The 18,482-nt window shown below is 55.5% G+C and overlaps 1 protein-coding gene across 1 annotated transcript in view; it reads right to left on the reverse strand.

Moving 5' to 3' along the window:
* Positions 1-3,043: 3,043 nt before the first annotated feature.
* The window catches only part of CUX1 (cut like homeobox 1), a 268,969-nt gene continuing 253,530 nt past the window's right edge, over positions 3,044-18,482 (reverse strand). The window contains exons 15-23 of the mRNA XM_038157828.1: positions 14,456-14,592; positions 13,621-13,687; positions 12,421-12,533; positions 11,284-11,400; positions 9,237-9,320; positions 8,923-8,979; positions 6,846-6,926; positions 4,908-4,972; positions 3,044-4,465 (exon numbers count right to left, since the gene is read on the reverse strand). Of these exons, the coding sequence (XP_038013756.1) occupies positions 4,405-4,465; positions 4,908-4,972; positions 6,846-6,926; positions 8,923-8,979; positions 9,237-9,320; positions 11,284-11,400; positions 12,421-12,533; positions 13,621-13,687; positions 14,456-14,592 (782 nt within the window). The 3' untranslated portion in view covers positions 3,044-4,404. The remainder of the gene's footprint in view (positions 4,466-4,907; positions 4,973-6,845; positions 6,927-8,922; positions 8,980-9,236; positions 9,321-11,283; positions 11,401-12,420; positions 12,534-13,620; positions 13,688-14,455; positions 14,593-18,482) is intronic.

An 18,482-nucleotide genomic window follows, 5' to 3' on the forward strand; every position in this document is an offset into this window, starting at 1 on the left:
CGGCCTGCCGTCAGATGTCTCACACAACAGGAAGCAATAAAACACTTATTACCAGCACGGGGGAGCCTCCTTCCCCTGCTGGACAGCGGGGTTTTGCCCAGAATCCCACTTAGGGGCGGCTATTAACAGGGCTGGGGGCTGCCGTGTTGTCAGAGCTCGTGGCAGAGGTGCCCAGCTCTGCTGCAGCAGGGGATGGAGCCAGCCCACGGCTGGGATAGCCCCGCTGTGATTCCCACATTCCCCCCCATCCCTCTGCTGGCCGCTGTCCCCTCTCCCACGGGAGCAGCATCAGGAAGAGCGCTCCGGCCGTGGGACTTCCCAGCATCCAAGCCCTGCTGGGCTCCTTAAAGAGCCCATCCGAGCCCGGCAGCTCCGTGTGCTCCGTGTGCCGGGCAGAGCGAGAGGAGACGGTCGGTGGGCTGCAGCGGGGCTCACCCTTGGATGACAATTCCTGCCTGAACTGGAGCATGGCTGCAGGACAGACGTTCAGCGGGGATTTAAAGGCACCCAGTGCTGGAGGTGCTGCAGCACCACTTCCCTGCCTGCTTGTGGATAATCAGAGCCACATTTCCAGAAAAATAAGTGCCTGTGGCCGGCCTGGCCGTGTTCCTGCTGCCAGACACCCAAACCCTTGATGTGTTACCTCCTTTTGCCCCGCAGGGGCTGTGCCCGTGCCTTTATGGAGACACCCAAACCGCTTCCATCTCACCCTGCACGGGCTGTGTCCGTGCCCTGCCCCTGCCCCACGCTCTGGGCACACCCTGAACCGGGAACAGCAGGGCTGGCTGTGCCCGTGTTGGTGTCTGAGCTCGTTCCCTGCAGTCTCCCTGGCATCCTGCAGCCGCTCGGAGCCATCGATCTCCCGTGCCTTCCCATCCCAGCCCGGAGCCTCGAGCCCCGCTGCCGGCAGGGACAGGCGCCCGCACGGAAACCTTCAGGAAATCGCCTTATTGGCTTTCCCAGCGCTGCGATGATCGCTGCTGCGCTTTGCTCCGGGCACAGTGCTCCTGTCTGCAGCTGCCAGGGCATTCGGCATCCTCCATGCACGGGCTGGAGCGGGATCAGCCCCCTCAGCCCCGGATCACCACCGGCTGGCACATCCTCAGTGATTTCTCTCTCGTCTCCTTTGCCCACGGCAAAAACTGAACTTGTGACCCAGATGTGAGCAGCCTGTTATCTCGTTAGCCAGCCCAGCTTCCCCAGGAGCCTTTTATTAGCAGATAAACCCCCGAAATTCAGCCTGGGTCTCTGAGATGGGCTGGGAGATTCGCAGGTTAAACAGATAGAAGCAGCACAGGTTTGCCCATAATTATTTTCCCGAATATCTGTCGATACTAATTAAAATTATTTCCCGTAATTAAATTTAAAACAGCAAGGGAGAGCAAGGGGTCGCTGAAATCCTTTTCTTTTGAATCACTCAGGGATAAAAGGAGTTTTCAAATCAAATTAGTAAAAAAATCCGTTCCCATTTTCTCCCCCTGCCTCCAAGGGAGGGACAGATTGTGGGGTGCTTTGGGGCTGCCTGGCTGGAAATGGGGTTCAGGGGCGTGCTGGGGCTCAGGGCTGTGGCTCTGTAGGTGCCTGTGAGGAGAATTCAGTGTGTCCCCAAAACCCAGCACGGCCAGTGACACCCCAGAGCTGGATGAGGCAGGGAATGAGGAACTGGCTGTGCCCTAAATCCCACACGTGCCAGGACAACAAGGACAGTGCTGCTGCTGCTCCCCTCCCGGCAAACCCTGCCCAGGGTGACTGGTTTGGAGCTCTTGCCTGAAGCTGGGGCTCCTGCTTGCTTTAACTGATGCACAGTGTCATTTTTCTGGAGGAAAGGGGTTTGGGCACAGCACTGCCAGTACTTCCAAGCTTGGCTGGGGGTGCCAGGAGGTGCTGGGGGCTGGAGGAGCCATCTCCCTGTGCCTGGCCACTCCAGGACACCCCTCACATGCAGGGTGTCCCCTGAGGCACCAAAACTGCAGGATTTTGTTTTGTCCTGAGCAGGAACATCCCACTGTCCTGGCACACTGCTCTGCCCAGGATCCCCTGGAGCCCAGTACCTCCAGCACAGCTCTGGGAGGCAGCTCTGAAAACTTGGCTGGGGCTCTGGGCAGTGACCTGAGAGCCCTCCCCAGCTCAGGCTTTCCCTGCTCGGGACACAGGGTTTGGCAGCCAGAGCCGGGCTCTGGGGAGTGGCTCTGGGGACACCGGGACATCCCTGGGCTGCTGCAAGGTCACCAGGGCTGGGCTGAGCCAGCTGAGGGGAGCAGGGCCATGCCATGGCAGCGGGAGCTGCTGGAAGCTGCAAAACTGTGAGATCAGGAGAGAAAACAACAACCCACATCCAACGCCTGCCCTCCCCAGGAGGGAGTTGGGGACAAATCGGTGAGCTTGTCATTTTTATTTTGGATGGAAGGAGGTGACAGCTCTGCCTGAGGGACAAGATCCAGCAGCTCCGGGGGACTGGCAAGACCCAGGTATCCTGGAGGGCTGGAAAACCTCTGGCACAGAGGCCCCTCGTGGTGGGGGGACAGCTCCTGGCCCTCCCCAGACCCCCTTGCACAAAGGAAGCTGTGCCTAAAGCCCAAAGCAGCCCAGCTCTGCCAGGCTGGGGCTGCTGGGGTCTCCCAGGGCTGGAAAAGCCGGGAAAAAGGAGGCTGAGGAAGAGGGGGCTCGTGAGCAGCTCACCAAAATTAGCCAGGCAAATTGACCCCATTCAGCTGGAGCGGCTGTGCCAAGAGCCACGTGGGGACAGCCAGAATATCTCAGGGTTTGGAGCTGCCTGGGCTCCATTCCCGTGGTCCCTCCATCCCCAGAGGCTTTCTCAGGCCCGTGGGATGCTGGTGTTGATGGCAGCTGGGACGCTGGCTCCGGCACATGGGGACAGAGGTCCTGCCCTCCCCGGCGCTGCGAGACATCACTGCCTTTAGCTGCTGTAATGGGTTTCTAAAATTAGCTGCACACTCTGCCCTTGGACTCGAGCAGGACATTTCTCAGTTGTTTAATATCAAAAGTCCAAAAAAATAAAAAAGGAAACAGAGCACAAAAGCCGGCCAGTCAATGCATGGCTAAGTTTATTTTATCACTTGTCCAACAGAACTCGACATCTATTTTAAGTCATTTATGAGGAGTACAAGTGTGAATAGCTGCAGAAGTTTTGCAATTCCAAGACACCACATACAGCTGCTAAAAAAAGCAATTTTAACCTTCCCAACAAAGCCTCAAAAAGCAGCCCACCCTTCCCTAGATCATGTTTCCCATCTACTGATTTCAGGCAGCTAAAGCTCATCTCCCCCAGATCTGAAGTGGATTGGTTTATGCAGAGGGCCCCAGCCGTGGCAGCATCACCCCCTCACTGCTTCCCTTCCACTTGGGCTGGGTTTTCCTGTGCTGAGCAGGACAGGTGCAGGTCGGTCCCTCAGGATTTATCCCTCCCTTCAATTTATCAGTATTTTACATTTTGCCATTGGCCACAGCTCCCTATAAATAAACCCTGGGTGCAGATGTGAGGCCTTTCCCTACTGCACGCTCCTTTAGAGGCCCTGGCTTCCCAGCAACAGGAATGGGAATGGATGGGAGGCTGCAATGAAATATTAATTGGGAGCAATGCTGCTCTCCTGTCTACAGAGGGGAATTTTAATTGAGGGCCACGTTAACAAGCTAATACCTTCCCTCACCATGTGCTCACAGCAGGAAGGAGAGATTGCTGGGACCTGCTCTTTTTAATTGGAGCTTCTCCATCACCTCTGTCTCCCCAAATCAACCCGAATTAGCAGCCCAGTGTTCATCACCCAGCAAACCCAATCACCAGCAATTGCTTGATTTGACTTGTGGTTTCCTAAGAGGCAGAAATATCTCAGCTAGGAGAGTCTGGAGCATCCCTGTGAGGTCAGGCCTGACCAGCAGCACCTCCCTTCATGCCCTTTAAGTCCTAGCTGTTCCTAATTATCCCCAAGCTGAGGGCTCCAGGTCAAGAAGGGCATCTGCCAGTGCCCAGCAGCACGGGCAGGAGATCCCCAGAGCTGGAGCAAAACAGGAATTCTCAAATAGCACAACACCTGAAAATGCAAGTTCAGGAGGTTGCCTTTCCTCCCCATTTCTGGCTGGATTTAGCCCACCCAGTGTTGCACTGGACTTCAAACAGGATGGAGAGAGATGTGGCTCTGGGAGGAGGGGCACCTCTGATCTCGCATGTTCCAGGTGTTCTGGTAGGGACTGAGCTCTCTGAGGAAAGCATGGGAACTGCTGCAGCCCTTCCGGGGCTGGAAAATGATTCTCCTTTAGCTGAGGCTTTTAATTTCAGGGGTGGGAGTGGGGGGGATCACCGCATTCATCCTAAAAGCAGAAAGCAAAGCCACAGCAAAGCAGCGGGGACAGCTCCTGCTGCGGGGCTGGAGGGGCCGTGTCCAGCCGTCACTGCCACATGCCACCCACGTCCCCGTTCTTGTGGAACTTGTGGAGGTGGTCCGCATACCTGGGGAGAGGGCAGAGCCACGTTAACCTGCAGCCAGCCCCAAGGTGCTCTGGCAGTGCCCCAAGGGGCTCTGGCAGCCCAGCACCGACTCCAAGGGGCCGTTCCTTGAGGACGAGCACTGTGCTCTGCTCCAGCCAGGGAACTGGAGTCACGGCACCCCCCAGGTGTCCAGGATCAGGTTCATAAACCTTTATTATAAACCTTTATCAGGATTCCTCCTGGGCAGGGACTGCCCGCAGGAAAGGCTCTGGAGAACACCCAGCCCAACACAAGCGGTTGCCCTGTTCCCTGAGCTTTTTCTCCCACCTCCCTCATTGGGTTTAAAGCCAAATTAACTGGCCTTGTTTCCAGCACTGGGGTGCCCAAAGAATCTGCTGCAGACCACCAAGCCCCCCACCGAGCAAGCCCTGAGGCCGGGCTGGCCCAGCCTGTCCTCACTCACTTCTTGGCACAGAAGGCGGTGCAGTCGCGCCCCACGCTCTCGCTCCAGGCCGTTTTGTAGAGCACCTGCGAGGCAAGGGATGGGATCAGCTCTGCTCCCACCTCCATCCCAGCCCCTGCTCACTGCAGTCTGTGCCACTGCTGTGCCAGCCTGGCCCCGCCATCCCATCCTGGAGAGGCACTTGTGACAAGGGCATGCCGTGACAGGACAAAGGAATGGCTTCAGACTGACAGAGAGCAGGTTTAGACTCGATATCAGGGAGGAATTCTTCCCTGGGAGGGCGGGCAGGCCCTGGCACCGGGTGCTCCGAGAAGCTGTGGCTGTCCTTGGATCCCTGGAAGTGCCCAAGGCCAGGTTGGACAGGGCTTGGAGCAGCCTGGGCTGGTGGAAGGTGTCCCTGCCCATGGCAGGGGGTGGCACTGGAGGATTTTTAAGGTCCCCTCCCTCCCACCCTGTGACTCTGTGGCCACCAGCATGGAGAACGCCAGGGTGCTGCAGGGGTTGCCCTCAGGATGGTCAGGATGACCTTTCACAGCGGGTTATTTTTACTGGGACGGTGCTGCTGTGGCTCTGGTGGTTTGGGATGAGGCTCGGGGCTGCACATGGATGGAGATGTATTTTTGGAGCAGGCTTAAGGAAGGTCAGTGCTTGGCTCGGCTCCTTTCTACCTTCGTGCCTCCGTGTTCTCACTGCAGAGCCGAGGTCCGGGGAGGCAGGAGGCAGTGCTGGGGTTTGGGAAGAGGGAGAAGCCCTCCCATCCCCACTGACTGGCACAAGCCCTGGGGACCTGTGAGCTGTTATCACCAGGGAATCACCCTAAGCACACAAACACCCACCAGCAAAGCCAAAGCAGGGTTAATTGAAGGCTCCCAGGATCAGAGGCAGAGATGTCACTCCCACCGTGGGGAGGGAGGAGCAGGGGCTTCCTCCAGTCCCCTGTGGCACACAGACTTCATCCCCAGCCAGGCAGTGCTGGGTGCTGGATTTCAGGCTCTTTTGTGTCTAGATGATGTAAGATCATTCCAGCCATCTAATATTTATGATTTTTTTTTTTTTTAGGTTAGAGCTTTAAAGTTTAATGATGTTTAACTTGTTATTTCCTTTGGTCCTTTCCTCACCAAAACAACTTTGAGAGCAGGACAGAAATATTGTTCTGATTTGGCTTTCATCTCACTTCCTTGTTTAATTATTGATGATTTGTTTGGCTTTTTTTCCCTCCCTGAAATGACAAATAAACTCCCAGAAACTGTGCAAGGATACAGGAGGAGTTTGCACCATGACAAACTCCCAGGAGATTTGGGCTGGCTAAAGCCTCCATTCCTCCCAAACCTCTGCTTCTCTACTGTCAACCCTAATGGGAAAACTTGAAAACTAGAGGAAAACAGAGCCACAGGGGATGTCAGGAGCATGGGGAGAGCAGAGCTCATCCCTGGAGAGGCAGCAGATGAATTACACTGAGCAGGAGGTTAAGGATACACCCAGGAATAGGATCCACAGGGTCTAGAACCAGCTAGTGTGGGCTCAGGGGCATGTATTTTATTCCTGAGATCACTTATGGTATTAGATTCATAATAACTAACCAAAATTTTGCTCCCCACTGAGCAGAGGCTTGCTTGGCAACACATTAAACTCTGGGTGAGCTCCTGGCATGGCACCACCACGATCCCATGGCTGATCCCAGGAACAACACGAGCACACAGGCGGCTCCCAGCTCCTGCCCTTGGGCAAGCCCGTGCCCACCCAGGGTGGGGTTTCCACCCTGTGAAGCCGAGGGGATGTCCCTTGGCATGTCCATGTCCCCCTGCCGTGCCTGCAGAGCCACCGACCCAGCAGCAGCCACGCTCTGCTGGGCACAGCATCCTAACCCAGCCCAAACTGCCCCTGCAGGGAGGACAGGATGTTTTATCTCAGCGCCCACCCCCTGCGGGCCCCCCTCACCAGGAAGATGAGGCAGTGCAGGAGCAGGGTGTAGAAGAAGGCCACGGTCCGAGCGGTCTTGTTGGACAGGATGAGCCGCCCCTGCGGAAGAGCAGAACGGAAAATCCCAGTTTAAAGTGGCTCACTGGAAACCAGCTCCCCTCAAATAGGCTTGGGGAGATCCTGGCCAGGACTGGGAGCCTGTTCCTGCCAGACCCTGCACCAACATGCAGCGAGGTGGTGTTTGCCACCCACCTGTGCCCAGCTCTGAGCAGTGATGCTCCTTCAAGTGCACAAAAGCCGATGCTCTCAGCCCAAATGTGCCCAAAGGGGGATTCAGTGTGGGCTTTCCCCCACTGAAAACCCTTCTGGGGGTTTATTCTGAGTTGCCTCAGCCCAGCTCTCTCCAGCAGCTCTCCCTGCTCCTGCTGTGCCAGCCCTGCCTCGGTGCCTGCTCCTCAGAGAAACCCCGGCAGTAATTAAGCTTTGCACATTTTTAATTCGTGAGCTCAAACAACTTTGTGATTTGCAGCATCCCCTCGTCGCCTCCCGAGCCAAGGCTGTGCTGGTGTTCCCAGAGCTGGGCCCTGGTGTCCCCTTGCTCTGGCTCTGCAAGCTCTGTCCCGAAGCTTTGCTCTCCACCCCTGCAGTGCCTCCCCACAGGGCTGTCCAAGCCACTGGGGGCTGGAAACCTGTGGGGTCAGGATGAATCGCCCTCCACCCCTCATTTTGGAGAGGCCACTGAACCACAGCCAGACCCTGATGATGCCTGAGCCCTTTTGGCACACCACACCAAGATCCCAGTGGGAAAACCTTCACGCCCATCCCTTCAAAAGCACGAGAATCAGGAGCAGCAGAGGAGTGGCTCGCACAGGACGGGTCCTGCCTTCCTTCACAGCCTCTCTTTATTCCTGCTGTAACCCAGGGACTCATTATGGGCATAAGCACATTCCCCAAGCACCAGGCAGGCTTTCCAGAGCTGGCATTAAAACCCACAGATCTCCCACCAAACCCATTCCGGGCTGAAATCGTCTTTGCTATTCACGGCCACGGCGGAGGCTGCTGTAACAAACAAGATTATGTTCTTAAATATTCCCAAGGAATAACTCCCCTAAGTCAGTTTTTTTTTTTTGTGAATGCCTTTCATTAATTCTCCGTGGTGCTAGCACGCCACACAATCCATATTCATGTTGGCATTTGCTTGGTGTTCATGCAAATGACAGCTCTGCCTTTATTCCAGGGTATCTGTGTTCTCTGCAGCCCCACAGTCCCACGTTCACCTCCCTTGTGCTGGAGAGCTGGGGTTTAACTCAGCCAAAACCCCATCCTGAGCCTGCTACTAATGCCACAAATTCCAGTACAAGTCAGATTTCCTCAATATCCACATTTTTAGCTCGGAAAGTTATACCCTAAGAGATGGCAGCCCAAGCTTGCAGTGGCAGCAGGCCCCTCGGTGGCTCAGACAAGGACCCTCTGCTGCTGCAGACACCACAGCTTCCCCAGGACTCCCCCTGATGCTGTTTTGGAAGGAAAAGCCAGAGCAGGAAGGATCAGGGCTTGGGAAGGGGTTTTTAAGGCGAATGCAATGAAAAGCCAATTTGCTGAGCAGAGATCTTCCCTGGAGTGCTGGACCCTCTGCAGCACCCCACACTCCTCCTCCCCACATGTGTGGGGTGCTGGGGCTCTCTGGGGGGTCTCCTATGCTGGAGGCTTTGCCCCTGGCTGGGGGTGCAGCCCTGAGCCCCACACCATGTTACAAACCAGAGGAGAGGTGCTTGGAATCATAGAATAGAATCAGAACTGTGTGAGTTGGAAAAGACCTCAGAAATCCTGGAGTCCAACCATCCCTGCCAAGCCCACCACTGAACCACGTCCCCAGGCGCCACCTCTCCCTGTCCTCTGGGGATGGTGATGCCACCACTGCCCTGGGCAGCGAGGGAGGAAAGGGAATGCTCCTAACCCAAATGCCAGCATGGGCAGTGTGCTCTGCACCCTGCCCAGGACACAGGGACGGGCCCTTCCACTGCCCCAGAGCCCCATTCCCTCGCAGGCTGAAATCCCCTCAGCTGCCAGCAGTGCTGGCAGAGCAGCCACTCACCATGCTCAGCGTGGCTTTATCCCAGGGACTGAGGCTCAGGTACTTCCTCTGGCGTTCCTACAAGGAAACCAGACAAGATTTTGAGGCTCAGAGGGCTATTTGGGGTTTGCAAAACATGGAGGACCTGTGTGCCCCAGGATGGTCCTGTTTTCCCTTTGCTCCCAGCCATCACCTGGGCACAGTGACTTTTTAGTTTTTGGTTTTGAAAGCAAAAGATGTTTGAGTGTGTTTCATTCTATCAGAGCTCCCTGGATTTCATCGAGGCATGGAAGAGGGGCTGGTGCAGAGGGAGGGTGCTGGGGAGCCTTTCATACCTTCCTGCTGAAGGAGGAGAAGGGGTCCAGGTGCTCCTCGTACTGGGAGGAGTAGCGCTGCTCCGTGTCATCCCTGCTGCTGCCCTGTGAGAGCGAAGGCAGGTGAGAGCCACAGGGACACCCAGCACAAGCACAGAACCCTGAGCCCCCCCATTTGGAAGAACACCCCCCCAAAGGATGGAGCAGCACAGAGCTGACCCACAGGGCTGACAGCATCTGTCCCCTCCAGAAAGGAGAAGCACAACAGGAGCTGTGGAACAAAGTCCTTTCTTCATAGAATTGTGGAATGGTTTTGGGTTGGTTTGTCTCAGTATTTTGGGCCTTTTCCATGAAATAATTGTCACCTGTGTCATCCTCACAGAACTCACCTGGGCTGCTGCAAATCCCACCCCGAATTCCTCTGCTGCTGGGCCAGGCAGGAGGAACAAACAGTTTAGGAAGAGGAAACCATTGCACAAACATAGAGCTGTTATAGGCTGGGAGAAGGACAAGGACAATGAAGAAAACCCCTTGAAAGAAGGGAAATATTTGGGTGGGCTCAGCCAGGATGGATTTTATACTTCTCCTGTTTAATTCCCCTTACACAGCCTCGGCTGCAGCGAGGCCCGAGGATGCTCGTGCAGCCTCCCTGCTCCTCCTTCCTCCACCTCTGCAGGAGCTGCAGATTCCACATCATTCCTGCCCAAATCCAGCCTGGGAACAGCCCATGCTGCCAGCAGCCCTGGGCACAGCCTGCTGCAGGCTCTGGCTCCTTGATCCAGCGCTGATTCCCTGCCCCATGTCCCTGCTCTCTGCCCGGCCAGCTCGGCAATGCTCACACTCCCCGAGGCCTTTCTGGACCTGTTCCTGCCTGCAGAGGGCTGCCCTGCCCGGCCCCATGGCTGGTTGTTACACCTCTGTGTAAACCTTTAGTAAGGCCTCACACGCTGCAACCCGAGCCTGGGGTCACTGTGGTGAGAGCAGAGCCCGATTTAGGGGTGAGGAGCTGCCACGGCCTGGCCAGGGCAGTGATCTTTGCTGAGTATTTTTAACGTGTCACATGTCCCATTAGGGGGTGAATTATGCAATGCCCTGCGCTGCTGCCGTGGAGGGTTTTGCTCTTTAGCTCATGGCAATGGCATCCAGGGGTTGCCTTGTGGCAGAGGATAAACATGGAGATGATATTCCACAGGAGAAAGGGGAAAAAATGTCAGAGGGGACGACCTGGCGTCATCACGGGGACATAAAGAAAGAACCAAATAAGGTCCCTCGAGCTGCAGGAGTTTCCCACCACCAAATGCTATTAAAATATCCCCCAACAAAGCAGACTCGGTGCAGGCAGCACGGAAAGGCAGCAGCCAGGGGGAAGGATGGCAGGGAATGGTGTCCCCTCTGTGAGTGGCACTTTGGCATTTCTAAGGAAAGCCCGAGGTCAGGAGAGCCTGGCTCTGACAGGGAAGGGCTGGCACTGGAAATCTCCCAGGCAGCAGCCTGAGCCTCCTGCAAACCCCAGGGAGGAACCTCTGAGGGACACAGCATGAGCAGAGCAGGTTGCAGCAAAGTCTGGTCCCCCTTCCCAGCCTTCTTCTGGCATTAGTGGGATGATTTTGGGCTGGCTTCTCTTTTGTCTTCTGGCTGCTCAGGGAGCAGCTCTCTCTGCTGGATACAAGAGGTTCGGGAATGAGCACAAGTGGGACAGGATGAATTATCTTCCAGGCTCTGCTGCAGGGGCTTGTTGCAGGAGGTCCCAGTTTAACCTCTGCAGCCTGCTCAGGCAGAAGCATCCCTGCTTGCCTGCTGGAGCACCACACTGCCAGCAGTGAGCATCGGAGGGGGGAGTGGCAGCTCTCTTAGGGAGGAAATTTGGCCTTCTGGCTTTGAAGATGCCAAAGATCCCTCAGCACAGCCCTAAACTGCCTTCCTGGCAGGGAGAACCTCTCCCACCTCAATTAGCTCAAACTCCCCTGCAAGCTGCACATTGGAAACGTGCAACTTCTGTGCCTGGGGGCTGTCTGTTGGGTGAGCCCAGCCCGAGGACGGACAGACAGACGGACAGGTGGACACTCACCCGGCCAGGGTAGCTCTGCAGGAACTTGATCTTCTCGTAGAGCTTGATGTTGTCAGCTCGGAGGGTGTCCAGCTCGCTCTGCAGGGCGTGCACCGTGTGCTGCAGCATCCTGTTCTCCTGCGGGGTGTGGAGGGACAATGGCACCCGGCCAGGGGGGGTCTGGGGCACCCAGCCAGGGCTCAGCCCCTTTCATCCCAGGAATTAACCCCCCTGGCTCTGAACTCAAATTGCTCCCTAGTTAAAGCTGTCCCAGGTGTGGCAGAGGGGGCTCCCAGTCCTGACCCATTCAGAAGCCCAGGAAGGGCTGGGGTAGCCAGGGGGGCTGAGGGGGGCTTTGGGAGGGGACGAGGCTCCCACAGGAGGGGCAGGCACAACCAGACAGCTTGGAAACGGTTATTGGAGCTCGACTTCAATTTATTACCCCTGAATGCATTCTCTACGGGCTTTTTCCATGGCACCCCCAAACCCTGTGCCAGGAGCACAGGGACACAGGGACACGGGGACACAGGGACAGAGGGACACAGGGACAGAGGGACACAGGGACACAGGGACAGAGGGACACAGGGACACAGGGACACAGGGACAGAGGGACATGGGGACACAGGGACACAGGGACAGAGGGACAGAGGGACACAGGGACACAGGGACACAGGGACAGAGTGACACGACAGAGGGACAGAGGGACAGAGGGACAGAGGGACACAGGGACAGAGTGACACAGGGACAGAGGGACACAGGGACACAGGGACACAGGGACAGAGTGACACAGGGACAGAGTGACACGACAGAGGGACACAGGGACACAGGGACAGAGTGACACAGGGACACAGGGACAGAGGGACAGAGGGACAGAGTGACACAGGGACACAGGGACACAGAGACAGAGGGACAGAGGGACAGAGGGACACAGGGACAGAGGGACACAGGGACACAGGGACAGAGGGACACAGGGACAGAGGGACACAGGGACACAGGGGTTGGGGCCTGTCCTGGAGCTGCAGCAGCAGGGATGGGCGGGGGCAGGCTTTGCTCCTGCTCACAGCAGGATGTGTTTTCCCTGGCCTGGCACAGAGCTGCCTGCAGGCAGCAGAGCAGGCGGGCAGGCTGAGCCCTGCAGCCCCTCCCCAGCAGACTCACCCCCTCCAGCTCCTGGTTCTTGGCCCGGAAGCGTTCCCTCTGGCTGGAGATGATGGACAGCAGGGAGTCCACCTGGCCCTCAGGGAATGAGGTGCCAGGGGATGCAGGGTGACCTGTGGGTGAGGTTTGGTGTGAGACACGACCTGGTAGATGCCCAACATCCACCCCAGGGGTGTGCTCAAGGTCCTCCTGCTGTGGGACCTTGGGGGACCCAAATCAACCCCTGTGCACAGTTATTACAACATGGGCTGCTATTTATGGGGTTTTTTTTGTCTTTCTTTCATTTTTTGAGGACTCATCCTCAAAGTGGACAGGAAAACCAATTGCATTATTTGGTGCAAGCCATGGCTGCCTTTCCCTGTCTGCAACCCTCCCATCCCTGCCAGACTCTCTCCTCTGGCTCTGCAGCAGCTGCAGCATTAAATAAAGCCCCAGAGCCACAATCCTCTCTCCCCTGGCCCGACCCCATCTCCACCACCAGCTTGCTATGCCCAGGACCCCATTTTTCGGGTGTTCCACCTGGGTTGCCCCCCTTGATGGGGCTCTGTGGGTGCCTGGGGGGCTGTGGCCATCCCTCCCTGCTCTTCCTTCCTGGCAGGGGCATTCACAGCCAAGGAGAAATGTGTCCCCAGGGCCATGACTCAACCAGCTGCACTGAGCAGCTATTCACAGAGCAGGATGGGTGGCTGCAGGTTGTTTAGCTTGGTGGGACTGTTGCTGCGATAATGTTTATCTTGTGTTTCCAAAACCTTTCAAAACAAACAAACAAATAAAAAAAAACAAGCAAAAAAAAAAAAAAAAGGGGGAAAAAAAGGAAAGGAATTTTTTTCCCCCTTAGAGGAGCAAGGAGTTGTTATTTTTTTGATTCATTTTCTCCTGCAGACCTCAGCACAGGGGCTGATGTACAGGAAATGCTTCACTCTCTGGCTCTGGAGGGGCTTGGTGTGGGAAGAGCAGGAGGCAGAGCACAGAGCTCAGGGTGTTGGGTCCAGCCTGGGTTCACCAGCTCAGCACAGAGCCAGGCCTGGCTCGTGCCTGCTGCGCCCCTCGGGATGACCAAAAGGTGGGAAACCATGCCCAGCATGGAGAACAGCCCACGGGGAGACACAGCGAGCAGGGGCGGCTCAGGAGCTGCCATCCCTGGGGAAGCACCCCCTGCCCCTGGCTGGGTGTCCCAGCCCAGCCTGGCTCCCCTCTCACCATAAAACTGCGCCGTGGCCTCCTTGATGGGCTCGGGGATCCTCTCCAGCCCGGGGGTGGCCGCACCCTGGGCAGCACAAACAGGAGAAATTCAACATTTCCCACCCGGCCAAAGCCCCCCCTGCTGGGTCCTGCTCTGCCCTGGCAGCTGCTGCCCCATCCCTGCTGCATCCATGCTGCAGGGATGCATCCCTGCATCCCCTCTGCAGGGACGAGGACTGACCCAGCTGCTGCTCCTTGGACCCAGCCTTGCCCAGGCAGGGAAGGGCTGGGGGGCCCCTGGATGCCACTGGTACCACCCCCTCCCAGGCCAGCACCTCCCCACGGCACCCATCTCTGCTGGGTGAAGCATCAGAAAGAAAAGGAAGGAAATATAATAATAATAATAATAATAATAATAATAATAATAATAATAATAATAATAATAATAATAATGATAATAATAATAATAATTATTACTATCATTACAAAGAATAATTATCAATAAAGAATAATTATAATAAAAGTAATAACGATAATGACAATAATAATTAATAACAAATAACAATTAATAATAACTAATGATAATTATGATAATATAAATAACGAATAATTATTAATAAAGAATATTTATAATAACATTAATGATGATAATGGCAATGAATAATAATAATAGTGATAATGACAATGAAAATGACAATAATAATAATAATAATAATAATAATAATAATAATAATAATAAAACCCCAAAAAAACCCCAAACTGCAGACAAGAGGAGGGGGACACTCTCCCATGCCCCGGGGGGAGCACGCCCTGTGCCAGCCCCGGGGCCATGGGCAGGGCCAGGGCAGGGTACCTCAGCCTCGGGGCGGTGCACAGCAGACAGGGCTTGGATGGTGCTCAGGTCGTGCTCCAGCTTGGCCACCAGCTCCTTCTGGGCAGCCAGGGTGGCCACGGCCTCGGTCAGCTGGATCTGCAGCTCGGCACAGCGCACTGCAAAACAGAGCCAGGGCTGTCACCCCAACCCCAAACCCCAAACCCCAAACCCCAAACTGTGCCGGGACACCAAAGAGCTGAGAAACCCCCCTGGAGCCCCAGAGCAGCTCAGAGCAGCACCCTGCTCTCTCCTCGTGGCTGGGACCCCGGCAGCAGTCACGCTCCAGCCCTCCCTGGGGATGCCCAGCGTGGGCACAGTCCCTGGCAGGGAGCAGTGCCACCCCCAGCGCCAGCTGGCACAGCTGCTCCAAAGGCACCAGCCAGATGTTTCTGGTGCCCCAGGGGTACCTGGCAGCATCCTGGCCGGGCAGAGCAGGGGCACCTGGAGAGGGTTAAGGGGAGATGAGCCCATGAACTGATCCCAGGTCTGGTCTGCCCGGGAAAGGTGATGGAAGAGGCACTCCCAGGGCAGATGGTGGAGTGGGGCCTGGAGCAGGGTGGGGGAGCCCCCAGGAGGGGCTGAGGTGGGAGCACTCCTGCCCCAGGCACGGGGCCAGGCCGTGCGGCCCCCGGCATTCCCGCTCAGCCAATTCTCTACAAAGGATCCCTCTTCCCAGCTGCCCCCCAGAGTAAAACCCACACCCTAAACCACAACAGGCACTGCTGGAATGCTCCAGGAGCAAAACAAAAACCTCTTGTTCCCCTCATATAACCCCAGATGAGCCCAGATGTGAGGCAGGGAAGCTGCAGCTACAGCGAGAGGCACGGGACCAGCCCTGCAGGGCAAGCTCCGTGTTCCACTGGCAAATCCATCCCCAAACTGTCCTGCAGCAGAAATGGACCTGTTTCACCTTTTCCCTGGCTGCCAGCAGCGTCTGGGCCTCTCCCTGGCTGGAAAAGCTGCTCAGCTCCAGGTTCAGAGCTGGCGTTTTGCACTGCCAGCTCCTCCACTGTGGGGATGCAGGATCCATCCCTCTGTGCCTGGATTTCCAGGTGGGTCAAAGCTCAGGTCCCATCTGTTCCAGTCCCTCCCTGATAATTCCTGTTGTAATTATTCCCCTAATTTCCAGACAGCTGGAAGGCAAAAGATTTCCTCATTTATCAACAGAGCAAGAAGTGCAGGGGTTGCCTGGGGAGCAGCAAGGGCAGGCTGTCCTCAGGGCTCCTACCCTCTGTGAGCCTTCAGACAAGGGCTGCAACGCCTGCCCAGCTCAGTTCCAGCTCTCCCAGTCTCGCCAGGCTGGGAAATGCTGCACACACAGAAACCAGCTGTGGAGGGAGCTCCTGCACAGGGACTGGTGCCCTGGCCACAGGCTTGGGCTAAGAGCAGCAGTTGATGGAGGCTCAAAGTGATGCCCAAAGTGACACTGCTTTCCCAGGAATCAGGGTCTTTGCTGGTGCAAATTCCCCCCCCTTTTTTTTTTCTTTTGTAAATGTGGCACTTGGGGATGTGGTTTGTGGTGGGCTTGGCAGTGATGGGGTAGGGATGATCTTAAAGGTCTTTTTCAACCTGAACAATAAGAAAGACAATTACTGTGTTGGTGCAATGGAATCTCAGGGTGGTTTGGGCTGGGAGCAAACTGAAAGTCCCTTTCATTCCACCCCCTGCAATGTGCAAGGACACCTTCCACCAGCCCAGGCTGCTCCAAGCCCTGTTCAGCCTCACCTTGGGCACTGCCAGGGATGCAGGGGCAGCCACAGCTGCTCTGAGCACCCTGTGCCAGGGCCTCACCCCCTCTCAGGGAGCAATTCCCTCCCAATTTCCAATCTAAACTTAGATGGGATAAACTTCTTACAGTTTAAAGCCATTCCCCTTCCCATGTTATTCAGAAGCCTCACTGCAGGGAAGGGGAGGTGGCACTTGCTTTGAACACAACACACGGGTTTATTTTTTCCCCTTCTGCTTATTTACATTTTAGTGCCCCCAATAAGAGACTCAGATCGAGCAGTAGTTGTGCTAAAGGCACCTCCCACTGGAGGTCAGTGTTTCTCCAGGAATGGGGAATCCCTGCCTGTTCCAAAACATGGGTGGCCTGATGCAAAATATTTGCATCAACAAGATTTGGAAAGAAGAAAACCTCTTCCCTACGGTTAATTATTCAGTTGGCTGTCTTTTCAAACTGCATTAAAATGCAATTGGGAAGCTATTGCTGGCCAAACATGGGCTGGGGGGCCCAACTCTGCACGAGGCACTGCTGAGCATCCTGCCCAAGGTTCACCCCACCAGGAGAATTGCTCCCTGGCCCCCCACCCTGCCCAAAAATCCTGCAGAGCTGAGCTTTGGAGCCTGCAGGAGGAGACCCAGTTCCTGCATCTCTCTCTTAAATGATCCTTTTGGCTTCTGAGTTACATGGACTGAGTTTTTCAGTTTAAGAGAAAAAAGGGTCACCAAAGCTCTGGGTTTTAAAGGGATCTGCATCCTTCCTTCCCCGAGCTTTCACTCGGCCTTGGCCACGAAACCATCCATGAGAACAGAAAAGGCTGGAACCGTGTCTGACACTGAAAGCAACCAAACACACAGAGCTTCCCTCTCATCTCCCTGTCAGCGTCACTCCTCACAGTTGGTTTTTGGGGTTTTTTTTTTAATCATAACTTTCTCCTTTCACAGGGGCCGCGGCCACCCGCGAGCTCGGCACTTCTGTGCCAGCGACTCTTCACCTGCAGCAGCAGGAGCAGGGCTCTGCCGGGCAGCCAGGGCAGCTCAGGCACTGAACCCAGCAAAGGAGTCTGCCTTTGTGCTCCCTGAGCTGCTGAGCCCTGCCTCTGACCCCTCAGATGTGCACGTACCTCAAAGGGAAGAGAAGAGCTACTGCAGAAGGTAATGGGACAAAGAAGGTGAAGTCCTGGGGAAAGTGGGTTTTAAACCAAGTATCTTTAGCCTCAACCTCTGCCAGCTCTGGATTTCAAAAAGCCAGGCCTGGCATTGCCATGGCCCTGTGAAGAAAAGAGAAGTGCAGGGACTGGGCAGCCCCACACTGGCAGAAGCTCTGGTGCCACCCTGGCACAGGCAGGGCTGGTTTCCCCTTGCCTGATGCACAGAAAATCAGAAGCTGGGACTGGACTGTTCCCATCCCTGGAAGTGCTCAGGGCCAGGCTGGATGGGGCTCTGAGCAACCTGGTCCAGTGGAAGCTGTCCCTGCCCATGGCAAGGGGCTGGACCTGGTGATGGTAAAGGCTCCATTCCAACTCAAACCATTTAATAATTCTATGATACCTTGCCAAACACTGAATGAATCCTCAGAAAGAGCCTCTGCTCAAAGAAAATGCTCTAAAGAAATGCCTTTTCTGGGAATTCTGTGTGCCCAAGGGGCACACTGCCATGGGATGAATATTTCAGGAAATAACATCAAGGACCTGTATGGACAGGCCGTGTGGTGGGACAGTGAAGAAACAAAGCCCAGATTGAGAATAAAACAATGACACGAGTCTCACACTTGTGAACAGCCCAGTCAGTCTCTTGCCATCCCAAAGCTGCAGGTTAAACCCTTGAAGTGATTGTTGAAGAGAGCAGTCCTGGAGCCCCAGTGGCCAGGCTGTGGGGGGCAGAGCCTGGCAGAGGCAGGGGCTCATCAGGAGTGCCCCTGAGCCAGGAGCCAGAGCTGCCACAGGGCAACAGCAACTCTGACTCTGTAACAAGCCCCAGCAACTGGGCTCCCTTGGCAAATCATCCAAAATAAACAGCATCTGTTTTCACAGATGGAGAAAATTAAGACATACTAGCAACTTAGTTTGAAGTTATAAGGCCAGACATAAATAAATGAGAGGCAATCTTTCCATAAGATGGTGGCTTGATTTCTGAGGATACAGACAGATGAATAAATCACCTTGGGGTGAGATAGGCTGTAACTTGCTACACATCCATGGGACCAGGGTAACTGCTCACGTGGATCCTCAGAGCCCCGAGGAAATGAGAGGTGAGTGCTGTAGCTGAAGGGATAGGGGTAGGA

The sequence above is a fragment of the Motacilla alba genome, chromosome 19 (genome assembly GCF_015832195.1).
Source record: "Motacilla alba alba isolate MOTALB_02 chromosome 19, Motacilla_alba_V1.0_pri, whole genome shotgun sequence".
NCBI classification, from domain to species: Eukaryota; Metazoa; Chordata; class Aves; order Passeriformes; family Motacillidae; genus Motacilla; species Motacilla alba.